Source organism: Heptranchias perlo, chromosome 41 (genome assembly GCF_035084215.1).
Source record: "Heptranchias perlo isolate sHepPer1 chromosome 41, sHepPer1.hap1, whole genome shotgun sequence".
Taxonomy (NCBI): Eukaryota; Metazoa; Chordata; class Chondrichthyes; order Hexanchiformes; family Hexanchidae; genus Heptranchias; species Heptranchias perlo.
This window is the reverse complement of record NC_090365.1, coordinates 9,543,100-9,558,659: the sequence shown is the minus strand read 5'-3', so window position 1 is coordinate 9,558,659 and position 15,560 is coordinate 9,543,100. Positions and strand designations below refer to the sequence as shown.

General features: G+C 45.8%; 1 protein-coding gene across 2 annotated transcripts in view; it reads right to left on the bottom strand.

Annotated features, from left to right (window-relative positions):
• LOC137306040 (heterogeneous nuclear ribonucleoprotein L-like) overlaps nt 1-3,378 on the bottom strand; it is a 42,351-nt gene extending 38,973 nt beyond the window's left edge. For both annotated transcript variants that reach the window (XM_067975066.1, XM_067975067.1), the window contains exons 1-2: nt 3,241-3,378; nt 351-472 (exon numbers count right to left, since the gene is read on the bottom strand). In XM_067975066.1, coding sequence (XP_067831167.1) covers nt 351-472; nt 3,241-3,282 — 164 coding nt within the window. In that variant the 5' untranslated portion in view covers nt 3,283-3,378. The remainder of the gene's footprint in view (nt 1-350; nt 473-3,240) is intronic.
• Between the last annotated feature and the right edge of the window lie 12,182 nt (nt 3,379-15,560).

Genomic DNA, 15,560 nt, shown 5'->3' with positions numbered 1-15,560 from the left:
TGCTACCAATGGGCTAGGCTCAATACCTAAACCATAACCATGAAGTGTAAGCTTCACTAAATTCAATAAAACTTTTGGTTAAAAAACTGCAATGTTCAAGATTCTAATGCCTGACACTAGCCAAGCAGAAATTTCACCCAGAGTAAACTGCCACTTTATTTTGCATACAGTGCTCCTTCCCAAGCACAGAAAACTTTACAAATCAGCACTTGCCAACTTGTAAGCAACAGAACACATCTAATAATATTAAGGCATGTTCTTTCTACTGTTGATTCAAATATTCCAAAGTCTTACCAACAGACATTTGCACCAGATCAACATTTCACTTCATATTCTCTCCTTTAACATACCTGATATTGCCGAAGTCCTGCAGAGCCTCCATAAGGTCAACTTCCACTACTCCATCTAGCAACCCTCGGACATGTACCACAGCAGATGGCAAAATCTTATTGTGGTCTTCAGCACCGCCATCCTGAAGTGAAAATGGGTTAATTGTTGATCATACTAGTACTTCACAGTAATCCAGTTATTTCTCGAAGATTTTTTTTTAAAACTAGAATTTACAGCACATAAACAGGCCATCCAGCCCAACTGGTCTATACCAGTGTGTATGTATGCTCCACTGCAGCCTCCTCCCTCCCTCCTTCATCTAACCCTATCAGCATATCCTTCTATTTCTTGCTCCCTCATGTACTTGTCTAACTTCCCCTTAAAGGCATCTATGCTATTTGCCTCAACTACTCCACGTGGTAGTAAGTTCCACATTCTAACCACTCTCTGGGTAAAGAAGTTTCTCCTGAATTTCTTATTTCATTAATTAGTGACTATCTTATATTAATGGTCCCTAGTTTTGCACTCCCCCACAAGTGGAAACATCATCTCTACATCTAGCCCATCAAATTCCCTTATAATTTTAAAGATCTTCATTAGGTCACCCAGAGTTCAATCTTTTCTGTGTAATCGAACAGCACTTTACCTGACCACTTGTTACAAAAGGGAGTCATTTCAGTGCTTTATCACCTTGCCAATCAGCACAGTATTAATAGGAAATAACTCTATAAGTTACACTCCAGCTACTCCCCTCAGTGGCTTAGCTATTAAAGGAACTGCCCAGTGTGGTAACAGCCATACAGGTCCCACATCCAATCAATGGGCTGTGTACCGGCTCAGTTCAGTAGGGGTATTACAATCAACAGTGCTTTAGTTTGGGAGTGGGAAATAAAAAACAGCTGGCATTCCCACTCTTCATCCTTATCACTGATCAAATTATGTGCACATCAAGTGAGGACAGCACAAGAACACTCCCCCAGAACACATGAATAACAATCACTTGAACAAAATATTGCAGGGCTTGGCAGGACACAAACTACATCCCAACATTTGCCAGTAGGGAAATCACCTTTGCTTTGGAGGGAGGGGGGGGAAATGGTTGGATACAAGGAACCATTTGTGGTGGAGGCTTCGATCAGAAGCAAAATGTTTTTACTTAAAGAGAGAATAAGAGGAAAAAGTATCCGAGTGTAAGTTCATGGGCACCATTTACAACCACAAATGTACAGACATGTCAAGATTAGCCGCTGCATCCCTAGACAGAGGAAAAGAAAAATTCACCAAGGTTTCCACTTCTGATCACCATCCAGCACCCCAGAAGGATAGTGTGCATATCTTTTTTTATTATTCGTTCATGGGATGTGGGCATCACTGGCAAGGCCAGCATTTATTGCCCACCTCTAATTGCCCTCGAGAAGGTGGTGGTGAGCCATCTTCTTGAACTGCTGCAGTCCGTGTGGTGAAGGTTCTCCCACAGTGCTGTTAGGTAGGGAGTTCCAGGATTTTGACCCAGCGACGATGAAGGAACGGCGATATATTTCCAGGTCGGGGTGGTGTGAGATTTGGAGAACGTGCAGGTGATGTTGTTCCCATGTGCCTGCTGCACTTGTCCTTCTAGGTGGTAGAGGTCACGGGTTTGGGAGGTGCTGGCGAAGAAGCCTTGGCGAGTTGCTGCAGTGCATCCTGTGGATGGTACACACTGCAGCCAGTGTGCTGGTGGTGAAGGGAGTGAATGTTTAGGGAGGGGGCGCCAATCAAGCGGGCTGCTTTGCCCTGGATGGTGTCAAGCTTCTTGAGTGTTGTTGGAACTGCACTCATTCAGGAAAGTGGAGAGTATTCCATCACACTCCTGACTTGTGCCTTGTAGATGGTGGAAAGGCTTTGGGGAGTCAGGTGGTGAGTCACTCGCCGCAGAATACCCAGCCACTGACCTGCTGTTGGAGCCACAGTATTTATGTGGCTGGTCCAGTTAAGTTTCTGGTCAATGGTGACTCCCAGGATGTTGATGGTGGGGAATTAGGCGATGGTAATGCCATTGAATGTCAAGGGGAGGTGATTAGACTCTCCTGTTGGAGATGGTCATTGCCTGGCACTTTTCTGGCACAAATGTTACTTGCCCCTTATCAGCCCAAGCCTGGATGTTGTCCAGGTCTTGCTGCATGTGGGCACGGACTGCTTCATTATCTGAGGGGTGGCAAATGGAACTGATCAGAGGCAAGGATAGGGCTCGACTTGAATGATATCTGGTCCAAGTAACCATTCCTCATGTTCAGATCAAGTCCCTGTAGGTTATTTTCCATGCAGTGGGGTTACTAGCAGGAACCACATCTGAATTTTGTACCTCCATAACCCAGAGACACTGAGGCTAATTATAGAACCCCAAGATTTTTTAAGCATGCATCTTTACCAAAAAGTGCAATTTTTTTTAAACATTCAAAAGTATAAACCACACAACACTAAAATTATAAATGCACAACATAGATTCCAAAAGGAAAAACCCACTTTCAATCACTGAGAAGGCGTTAATTTTAGTTCATGTAATGCAACTAAACACAGAACTACAGCGGTCGCAGCAATGCTCCGTTACTCCAACAACTCAGCACCAGGTGATCGGAGGGAGGCTGGCGTTTAACGGTGAACACGCTGCGGGGCTGAATTGCCAGGAGCAGTGGCACTGGACTGTGTTGCACCCCCACCCACCTTCCAGACCCATTTAAACAGAGGCCCACTATGAACCGCCGGCTCACCGACCACCCATCATGGCCTAGGCCTGAAAGCCCCTTTGTTCAGACCCCCTCCCCGGATTAGGGGGGGGTGGGGGGGGGGAGGTGTGGCCGTTAATCCCTCAAGCCGTTACGATCGAAACACTAGGCGGGGGGAGGGCGGCTTTAAATACGCGCGGCCACTCACCCTGTCGAATCTGAAGCGTTTCGCCTGGTGTCTGCCCGCCATCCCGCTCTGACTGACTGACTGACGATCTCTCGCTCGCCGGCGCCTCACACACGATCAAAGAAAAATGGCGGCCGCACAAGTCTCCTTCCACCGGACGTTCCGCCCTCGCGCCGCAACCGGATGCTGTGGGTGCATTGACGTCAATCAGTGAACCCTCTTCCAATCAGGACTCGTCAGTCCGCCCGCTTCTTTCTCCGGTAGCTACTTTGATTGGTCCGAAGGGAAGCCATTCATCACTTGGGCACCACCGGTTTTCATTCATGAAATATTGTGGCAAACACAATGAATGCATTGCAGTGCAAACAGAAAGGGCTGGAATTATACAGCTGCTCAGTCATTACCTGTTTTTTTAGGCGCCTTTTTATAAGAAAGTGAGGGGGGGGGTGTTAGGGTGTGTTTTAATTTCAAACAAATCAAAATATTAAATAATAAGTCAAATAATAATTTCAGTCAATACCTGTACAAAGAAAAGACAGATTAATATTTGGGGTCTAAATCCTTCATCAGAACTGAATAAAGTTAACCTCAAACGTCAGCCTGTCTATTCTCTCTACAGAAAATCAAAAGCAAAATACTGCAGATGTTGGAAATCAAATGGCACGATGCCACCACCAAACATTTTTTAAAAATTCGTTCATGGGATGTGGGCATCACTGGCGAGGCCGGCATTTATTGCCCATGCACAGTTGCCCTTGAGAAGGTGGTGGTGAGCCGTCTTCTTGAACCACTGCAGTCCGTGTGGTGAAGGTTCTCCCACAGTGCTGTTAGGAAGGGAGTTCCAGGATTTTGACCCAGCGATGATGAAGGAACAGCGATATATTTCCAAGTCGGGATAGTGTGTGACTTGGAGGGGAACGTGCAGGTGGTGTTGTTCCCATGTGCCTGCTGCTCTTGTCCTTCTAGGTGGTAGAGGTCGCGGGTTTGGGAGGTGCAGTGGAAGAAGCCTTGGCGAGTTGCTGCAGTGCATCCTGTGGATGGTACACACTGCAGCCACAGTGCACCGGTGGTGAAGGGAGTGAATGTTTAGGGTGGTGGATGGGGTGCCAATCAAGCGGGCTACTTTGTCCTGAATGGTGTCGAGCTTCTTGAGTGTAGTTGGAGCTGCACTCATCCAAGCAAGTGGAGAGTATTCCATCACACTCCTGACTTGTGCCTTGTAGATGGCAGAAAGGTTTGGGGAGTCAGGAGGTGAGTCACTCACCGCAGAATACCCAGCCTCTGAACTGCTCTTGTAGCCACAGTATTTATGTGGCTAGTCCAGTTAAATTTCTGGTCAATGGTGATCCCCAGGAAGTGATGGTAATGCCGTTGAATGTCAAGGGGAGGTGGTTAGACTCTCTCTTGTTGGAGATGGTCATTGCCTAGATTTTGTCTGGTGCGAATGTTACTTGCCACTTATCAGCACAAGCCTGGATGTTGTCCAGGTCTTGCTGCATGTGGGCTCGGACTGCATCATCATCTGAGGGGTTGCGAATGGAGCTGAACACTGCAATCATCAGCAAACATTCCCACTTCTGACCTTATGATGGAGGGAAGGTCATTGATGAAGCAGCTGAAGATGGTTGGACCTAGGACACTGCCCTGAGGAACTCCTGTGGCGATGTCCTGGGGCTGAGATGATTGGCCTCCAACAACCACTACCCATCTTCCTTTGTGTTAGGTATGACTCCAGCCAATGGAGAGTTTTCCCCCTGATTCCCATTGACTTCAATTTTACTAGGGCTCCTGGATGCCACACTCGGTCAAATGCTGCCTTGATGTCAAGGGCAGTCACTCTCACCTCACCTCTGAAATTCAGCTCTTTTGTTCATGTTTGGACCAAGACTGTAATGAGGTCTGGAGCCTAGTGGTCCTGGCGGAGCCCAAACTGAGCATCAGTGAGCAGGTTATTGGTGAGTAAATGCCACTTGATAGTACTGTCCACAACACTTTCCAAGACTTTGCTGATGATTGAGAGTAGACTGATGGGGCTGTAATTGGCCGGATTGGATTTGTCCTGCTTTTTGTGGACAGGACATAACAGGGCAATTTTCCACATTGTCGGGTAGATGCCAGTGTTGTAGCTGTACTGGAACAGCTTGGCTAGTGGTGCGGCTAGTTCTGGAGCACAAGTCTTCAGCACTACAGCTGGGATGTTGTCGGATCCCATAGCCTTTGCTGTATCCAGTGCACTCAGCCGTTTCTTGATATCACGTGGAGTGAATCGAATTGGCTGAAGATTGGCTTTTGTGATGGTGGGGATATCGAGAGGAGGCCGAGATGGATCATCCACTCGGCTCTTCTGGCAGAAGATTGTTGCAAATGCTTCAGCCTTGTCTTTTGCGCTCACAAGCTGGGCTCTGCCATCATTGAGGATGGGGATGTTCACGGATCCTCCTCCTCCCATTGGTTGTTTAATTGTCCACCACCGTTCACGACTGGATGTGGCAGCACTGCAGAGACTTGATCTAATCTGTTGTTTGTGGGATAGTTTAGCTCTGACGATAGCATGCTGCTGCCACTGTTTAGCATGCATGTCGTAGCTTCACCAGATTGGCACCTCATTTTTAGATATGCCTAGCGCTGCTCCTGGCATGCTCTTCTACACTCCTCATTGAACCAGGGTTGATCCCCTGGCTTGATAGTAATGGTACAGTGAGGGATATGCCGGGCCATGAGATTACAGATTATGGTGGCATACAGTTCTGCTGCTGCTGATGGCCCACAGCGCCTCATGGATGCCCAGTTTTGAACTGCTGGATCTATTCTGAATCTATCCCATTTAGCACGGTGGTAGTGCCACACAACACAATGGATGGTATCCTCAATGTGAAGACGGGACTTCGTCTCTACAAGGACTGTGCGATGGTCACTTCTACCAATACTGTCATGGATAAATGCAGCTGCGACAGGCAGATTGGTGAGGTCGAGATCAAGTTGTTTTTTCCCTCGTATTGGTTCTCTCACCACCTGGCGCAGGCCCAGTCTGGCAGTTATGTCCTTCAGGACTCGGCCAGCTCGGTCAGTAGTAGTGCTACTGAGCCACTCTTAGTGATGGACATTGCAGTCCCCCATCCAGAGTACATTCTGTGCCCATCTTCTCCTCCCCTCCCCGTTCAGCATTCCGAAGGGACCGTTCCCTCTGTGACATCCTGATCCACTCTTACATCACTTCCAACACCAGCTCTCCTTCCCGTGCGAGCGCAGGAGATGCAATACCTGCCCTATCACCTCCTCCCTTCCCACCAGGTCCAGGGCCTCAAATACTCCTTCCAGGTGAAACAGCGATTTACCTGTACTTCTTTCAAGTTATTATATTGTATTTGCTGCTCACATTGCGGTCTCCTCTACATTGGGGAGATCAAATGCAGATTGGTTGATCGCTTTGCTTAACACCTCCGCTCAGTCCGCAAGCGTGACCCTGACCTGCCGGCCGCTTGCCATTTTAACTCCCCGACGCACTCCCATTCTGACCTCTCTGTCCTCGGCCTCTTACACTGCTCCAATGAAGCTCAATGGAAGCTCAAGGAACAGCACCTCATCTTTCGATTAGGCACTTTATAAACTTCTGGACTTAACATTGATTTCAATAACTTCAGATCATAACCACTGCTCCCATTTTTCAGACAGCAGGTGCTGGTAATGGTTCTAATGTTGCCATTTACAGCTCCTCCTTTGCTTCATTACTTGTCCCATTACCATCCTCCTTGCCTCGCACTATTATCCCTTTTGTCATTTAATCACTCCTGCCCTCCACCCTATCACAGACCTTCCCTTTTGTTCTTTCCTCCCCTCCCTTTCATCCCCTCTTTTCCCTGGCTCTGTATTTGCTTAAAAACTGTTTAATCTTCAACTTCTTCCAGTTCTGACGACAGGTCATCGACCAGAAACATTAACTCTGTTTCTTTTTCCACAGATGCTGCCTGACTTGCTGAGTATTTCCAGCATTTTCTGTTTTTATTCTCTCTACAGATGCTGATCGATCTGCTTTGCAGTTCCAACATTTTTGGTTTATCGTTCAGACTTCAAGTTTTTTAATACATCGGGGTGTATTTCTTTTTTTAAAAAAAACAAGGTCATTATCATTGACACACGAAGAATGTTTCTCCGCAAACAAATAAAGGAATTCCTAAAGCAATCAGCTGTGGCTCCTTGGTAGCACTCTCGCCTATAAGTTAGAAGGTTATGGGTTCAAGTCCCACTTAAGAGACTTGAGCACAAGATCTAGGCCGACACTCCAGTGCAGCACTGAGGGAGTGCTGCATTGTCGGAGGTGCCACAAACAGAAATGTGATAATGACCATATAATCTGTTCTAGTGATGTTGGTTGAAGGATAAATATTGGCCCAGGACACTGGGGAGATCTCCCTTGCTCCGCTTCAAGATAATGCCATGGGATCTTTTACCTCCACCTGAGAGGGCAGATGGGGCCTCTGTTTAACGTCTCATCCAAAAGACAGCACCACCAACAGTGTTTTTTATTTCAAAATATTCTTTATTTCATAAAATTTAAGGATACACACAGTTCAATGTAGATATCATAATTACAATTCAAAACAATACAATACAGATCATACACAATACGATTCCATTATTACAATTCAAAACACAGTAGATATGGTGAACAATACAAGGTGGGATGACCTTACATGATGGCTTTTCCCCATAGAGCCTTTGCATAGGCCGCATTTCGCTTCAGTGCGTCCCGCAGCACGTACTCCTGGACCTTGGAGTGTGCCAGTCGGCAACACTCGGTCGTGAACAGCTCCTTTAGCTGAAAGAGCAGCAGGTTTCAAGTGGACCAAAAGGCCTCCTTCACCGGGTTGATGGTCTTCCAGCAGCAGTTGACATCTGTCACGTGCGTCCTGGGGAACAGTGCAGCACTCCCTCAGTACTGCACTGGAGTGCCAGCCAGGATTTTGTGCTCAAGTGTCTGGAGTGGGACTCAAACCCATAACCTTCTGACTCAGTGCGAGAGTGCTACCAGTGAGCAAGGCCTGTGCTTGTAGACAGTCTTTTTTGCAGCACAGTTTCAGTGAGGGGTAGTGGGTTATTTATTTAGACTCAGTGTATAATTCCAGCCATCTTAGAGCACTGTAATCACCAGTGTGCAAAGCTGCATAGGCCACCAGATAATTTGGTTAGTGGACATGATCCAACGATGTGGGACATGAATTGTATTTGTCCGCAAGGACATTTGTCATTGTCACAAAGGCCCGATAGGTGAAGATTTGACGTGCACTGTCCCTGTCCAGTTTGAAGGCGGTTGAGAAGCACCCTACAGCATGGCCAGTTGAACCCAGGTTCACGGTCTATAGGGTCGGAGATGATATGCTGTCCAATTTTGGTCCACTCAGATGATTGGGGATACAGAGTGCAAAGGGCAGCTTCCATCAGCAGACCTGCCTCAGGGGTAATAATCTGCCCTTGTCAAATTCTCATCCTTGTTTTCAAATCCCTCCCAGGCCCCACCCCTCCTCCAGCCCTACACCCCTCCGAGATCCCTGCGTTCTTCCAATTCTGGCCTCTTGTGCACTCCTGATTTTCATCGCTCAACCATTGGCGGCTGTGCATTCAGCTGCCTAGGCCCTAAGCTTTAGAATTCCCTCCCCATTCCTCTCTGCATCTCTACCTCTAAAGGAGATCCTCCTTTAAGATGTTCCTTAAAACTTATCTCTTTGACCAAGCTTTTGGTCACCTGTCCTAATATCTCTTTATGTGGCTCGGTGTCAAATTTTGTTTGATAACCTCCTGTGAAGCGCCTTTGGATGTTTTACTACTAGGCGCTATATAAATACAAGTTGTGTTGTACCACTAGTATTACCATAGTGGTAGTATGGTGTTATCTTCAGGAGAAACGTGGTTAGAGGGCAGGGAATGGCTGGAGAAGAACACACAGACATCAGTCCCCATTTTAAAGTCACACGTTCTGCCCTTAATGTTGTAAATCCATTATAAATTCTTATGTCCACATTTTTAATAGAATGCGCCTACCTAAAATGTGTAATTACACACTCCCTGCCAGTGTTGGCGCTGCAGCACTTCCATGGGCCGGAAGGTCGCTGGGTGTAATTACAACCTGACCATTTAAATAGGCAGTTTCCATTATAAAGGTGGATCTAGGAATATATAATGGAAAAGTTGACAGAACATGTAGGCAGTTTTATTTATTTATAGTTGAACAGAAAAACTTATGACAATTTGGGAAGCAGAGAAGTAGAGTTGGTTTCAGGAGTGGAATTTTGCAGTAGGCACAGGCCAAGGAGCTGGGAGATGCCAAACTGATCCATTGCAGCACCGCCACTGGAGGGAGGTTGCAATTACAGCATGATAAGCATAGGCAGTTTCAGTTATAAATGTAGACATAGGAATTTAGAATCAAAAAAATTCATACAGGAATTGCGTGCAGACATAAGAATTTTATTAGAAAGAACATGCATTTATACATGACACTAGGACGTCACAAAGTGCCTTACAGCCAATGAAGTGCTTTTGAAGTTGTAATAAAGGGAAAGGTGGCAGCCAATTTGTGCACAGCAAGCTCCCGGAAACAGCAATGAGATAAATGACCAGATAATCTGCTTTAGTGATGTTGGTTGAGGGATGGATATTGGTCAGGATACTGTAGATAGATTGTAAGATGTAAATTTATACAGTACCAAGATAAATCAGCAGATAAACTGTGACACTGGCCTTGAAATTCCACAGGATTTTTCCAGTCTCCCACCAAAGTTACCACAGGAGACCAGGAGGCCACTGTGTTTAACTCACACTGATACTTCCAACCATTTTCTGAAACTGCTAGGACAAATTGTTCTGGAATTCTTGCTGTTCCTTTTCTCATTGCTTTAGCTGAACCTTGGATCTACATAACACGAGCGCCTCGAGTCCCTGGAGCTCCGACTTAACACAAGGGCCAGAGACCCACGGCTGGACTAAGGGAACTGAAGACAGGGAGAAAGCCTGCAGTAAATATACCAGAATCTGCGCCACTCATTGGTCCCGAATAAGAACACACTTTCCACAAATGACAAATATCTTAGAGGACATCCCAAACCCTTTCTCCACAGGACAATAATCAATATTAATTATTTTGATCACCCAGGTGGATAGAGAGGGGAAAAAAAACCCCAGCTCGTCTGACCATCTGGGGTGTTGCTTATTAGATCAAGGTTGAGACAAAGCCAATTGAAATATTGTCATCTGGCATTCCCCCTTCCCCATTCCCCTTCCCCCTCCTCCCCGTGTGAAATGTTATGTGTCAGCAAACCATCGCAGCCAACTAATGTCATGCAGACCGGAGAGAATGTCTGTGTAATTAACATGTAATGACTCCAGACAGAATTATATATTTGCTCCATCTATCTCAAGAGAAAGGACACATGAAATCCAGCTTTCATAGATTCATTTTTAATTCCCAGTGTATCGCTGTAGCTAAAAATTCATACAGATATAATACATGAAGATTTTGTAATATGACTTAGGCAGACTCTTTTGTCCCTCACACTCTGAATACTTGTCATCCCCACTTGAGCATTCACCAGAGGGCGCTGTCATGCTGATCTATATCATTTCAAAAAAATATCAATCCCAACCTTTGAAAGTGCTGAGATTAATGTGTTTGTTTAATGCTTTAACATTTAACATTCCTCCTTTAATAAAGTGAAAAGTATAATAATCACTGGAATTAATTATAATTGTAATTACATTTAGTTATACTAGACAAGTGATGTAAATCTTCCTATCAATGTTTGAGTGCCTCTATTAAGTGCCCTCTTTAATTGTCAGTCCTGGCTCAGTGATAGCACTCTTGCTATTAACCCATAATGTTGTGGGTTTGAACCCCACTTAAGGACTTAACCAGATACTCTAGACTGACATTCTGGTGGGATTTTAACCCAACCCACCCAGTCAGTGGAAACTGGCCTGGCAATTAAAGTGCCCTGAGTAACTTAGCTGCCCAAATCCTGCCATCCACAATTTTGACACAGGTTTCCTAACAGGCGGCCAAGCCAGCCACCCAAAGCTGGCGGGGTCCTATCCTGACTGCATGTTGACTTGCCATTAAGTGTCAGCCTTGACTCAGTGGGAGCGCTCTCACCTCTGAGTCAGAAGGTCATGGGTTCAAGTTCCACTCGAGAGACTTAAGCACATAATCGAGGCTGACACTCCAGTGCAGTACCGAGGGAGTGCTGCATTGTCAGAGGCGCCATCTTTCGGATGAGACGTCAAACCGAGGCCCCATCTCAGGTGGATGTAAAAGATTCCACAGCGCTATTTGAAGAGGAGCAGGGGAGTTCTCCACCGTGTTTTGGCCTATATTTATCCCTCAACCAACATCACTAAAACAGATTAACTGGTCAGTATCACAATGGGCCAGATTTTGCTGTAGCAGGGCATCTACTGGCATCTGCCATTAGTTAGACTTGCCCCTACACCCCTCAGCTCAAAAAGTTTTTGCCCACAAAGTTGCTGAATGTGCGAGCTGATAATGGTGCAGCGAAGGAAACAGGGTACCTGGGACCTGAGTGAACAGGGTAACCAACGGGGTATCTGCTTAATCAATGAGATTTAAGGATTGGGAAATAAACAGCGGAAGGACTGAGAAGGAGGGCGAATTAAAGGGGGTGAATTCGAAATCATCAAAGTTTTCAAGATATTAAGGGGAAGTGATAGGATAGATAGAGAAAAACTATTTCCACTAGTGAGTCTAGGACTAGGGGGTATAGCCCAAAAATTAGAGCCAGGACTTTCAGGAGTGAAGTTAGGAAACACTTCTACACGCAAAGGGTGGTAGAAGTTTGGAACTCTCTTCTTCAAATGGCAGTTGATGCTAGCTCAATTGTTAATTTTAAATCTGAGGTTGATAGATTTTTGTTAACCAAAAGTGTTAAGGGATATGGGGCTACGGTGGGTATAAGGAGTTAGCCCACAGATCAGCCATGATCTCATTGAATGGCGGAACAGGCTCGAGGGGCTAAATGACCTATTCCTGTTTCTATCTTCCTATCTTCCGAAATCAGGTACAGAAAGAAAAATAAAGAGAGGGAAAGAAAGACTGTATTAATAGAGAGAGAAAAAGGAGACCGAAGGAAAAGTAAGAAAAAAAGTTTGAAAATTTAAAATTTGATATTTTTAACATCAGAAAAATTCAAAACCTAAAAGAATGAGACTCCACACTTGTAATAGGTAATTTTCAGAGGAAGAGAGGTTGATTGGCAATAATTAACGCTACTAATTACTAGCCCTAAATATCTGCGGCGAGTTTAGTTCATACCTACCACGCAAATACAGCAACTTCACGACATTCCATGCATGTCAATGGTGAGGCAGACAGCGAAATGCCGTTTTTGCAAAGCTGACAGCAGAGCAGCGCAACCCGGACAGCAACTTCTAGATATTCGCATCTAACCATTAATCTGCTCCTCACCTGAAGTTGCTGCACCATTTACCATTTAATGCCATTAGCCTCACCCTTATTTTGGCAGCAAATTCTGGCCCGTTGCTGTTTGTGGGAGCTTGCTGTGCCCAAATTGGCTGCCGCGTTTCCTACATTACAACAGTGAGTACACTTCAAAAGTGCTTCATTGGCTGTAAAGCGCTTTGGGATGCCCTGAGGTCGTGAAAGACGGTATATAAACACAAGTCTTTCTTTCCTTTCCGTTCACAAACACAATATATATGCAGTACTCACCTTCCAGGAGAGAGTTACTGACTGAGAGCCCCAGGCACTGTATAATCTGCAGTACCTCAGATCTCAGAAAAGGTGTGCTGTCATAGTTGTGTGAGGTCAGACTGTGCTGGTGGAATTCAGTTCCTGTAGAGATTCAGTCCTGGCACAAGCACGACTGTATAAATAGGGTCTTAAATACAAAACTCACTGGGAGCAGGATCGAGATGAAAAAAATACAAGCTAGGCCTTACAGCTCACTTTAATTTACTATACTCTGGGCCAGTTAATGCCTAAGTACAGACCCATACCAAATAGGAACTGACATCAATGCATCTCCAAACCATTCATGTAAGACCCTTCCAGCCTACTGACTGGAGAAATCGGGTTTTATTTATTTACATCCCTTCCGCTCAATCCATCCTGTCATCGGGTGAGCGAGCCCCAGTACAGGCTGCTACCATCTGCTGTTGTTCCTAATCCATCACGCAAATGTAACACGGTAAAAGAGGCCTGGGAAGAGGACAACTCCCTGCCCTCAGTCTGCAGCACAGTAGGGACTAAAGATCTTTAAACAAAATGAGGCGGCAGTCAGAATCTGTGCCTCTTTCTGGGACCTCTGTCCCAGAGTCCTGGGGCTCAGCAACGTTCGACTACTTCACTGAATTCACGACAGATCTCTACCTTTGTGGAAATGTAATGAATGAGATATTGATTCCCCAGAGGTTTGGGGACATTTGGAAAGGGGGAGGGGAGGGGGACGACTTGATTCCTTTGTCTTTGGGAGCGCCAATGGCAACTCTGCTCACACACACTTGCACACACACAGGTGCTCACGCATGCGCACACACCTGCACACGCACACACACACCCTCACACACGCACATGCACACATACATGCACATGCTTATACAGATACACGCACACACAAACACACATACATGTGCATACACACACACACGCACACATACAAAGATAAAGACTTGAAAGACTTGTAATTGTAGAGCACTTTTCACGACTTCAGTACATCCCAAATTGCTTTACAGCCAATTAAGTATTTTTGAAGTGTAGTCATTGTTGTAATGTAGGAAACACGGCAGCCAATTTGCGCACAGCAAGATCCCACATGTGATAACGAGCTGGTAATCTGTTTTTAGTGATGTTGGTTGAGGGATAAATATTGGCCAGGACACTGGGGTGAATCTCCTTGCTCTTCTTCAAAATAGTGCTATGGGATCTTTCATATCCACCTGAGAGGGCAGATGGGGCCTCAGTTTAAAGTCTCATCCAAAAGACAGCAACTCTGACAGTGAAGCAGTCCCTCAGTTCTGCACTGCAGTGTTTCCTTTCACACAATGCTCTTGAGAAAGAACACGCATGCCCCATGATACTCTAGCTGGGCAGCTGGTAGGAAAATTAATGCAACTTCCATCCCACTGAATATTTTTGTTGCGTACCTGGCACGAACTCGAGAGTTCTCATTGGTGACGCTGTCTGACTGGCGCCACCCACACTGCCAGCACATCCATTGGCAACATGCGCAGAGTGGCATTGGCCACCGAGCCACCATTTTTAAAATTTTACTACTGGCAAGCGAGAGAATTGACAATTTACAGATTTAAGGAGAACAAGGCTAAGGTTCCTTGCGCAGAAAAAAAGAGAAAGTTCCGGAAAGAAAGAGCGAGATCATAGGATCAAAATGAAACTTGATTTATTCAGGAAGGTTTACTGCACTGGGAACACTAGTCTTGGCATCCATGTTCTGACCGCTGGTGGAGCAAGGGAGGGGGGTGGGGGGTCAGTTACTGAGACGAAGTTAGAATGATCCCCTTCAAACACATTGATGTCTTCTGTCTGTAAGTTGCAAATTTGTGCCCTTTACTTTGAATGTTGCTACTCCCGGCTCCCAGTATTAAAGGGGCTGAAAGGCCTTGGAGACGCTGAGTGTCATTGTCGTTGTGGAAACGCCATTTTTAACAACATTTTAATTTTCACTGCCAGGCTGGCGGTAGCTTGTTGGCTGCCCGCTATAAACTCTGCCCCAATTTCCTTAGCACTGAGGTCAGCCCTATGGAATCACAGAATGGGATCGTGAAGCAATGGGAAAACCCATATAAAGGACAGAATTTCACCTACCCAGTCACTGTAAACCAGAGGAACTGACACAGAGTAGAAGGCCCCTTTTTTCCTCAGAAAAATGGACAAATTTACAGAATGCTATCCCCCCAAAAAATGGTAAATAGTCCATGTTTCAAAAATGGAATTTGACTTATTCACTCAGAGTAAGGCCCCCAGTGCAGCCATTTCACGATGGGCACTGAAACTGACAAAGTGCCCTAGAAGTTGGTGTGCATGGTGACATCAGCCTGATGCCCAAAGGGCTCATTGGCACTAGTTTTAAACGCCATCCCAGCATTATTGACCAAGACACCCAACTCCCTCCTCCACAGGTTTGCAGTAGATAGTCTCTCAGCCTTTCCATGCTTCCCCTGTCTCCGACGTTCAGCTGGCAGTAGGTCGCTATCAGCCCTTGCCTTTTCAAACTTTCCGATGCTTCTTTGCCTAAAGAAAAAAAGAAAGACTTGCATTTATACAGAGCCTTTTACGACCTCAGGACGTCCCAAAGTGC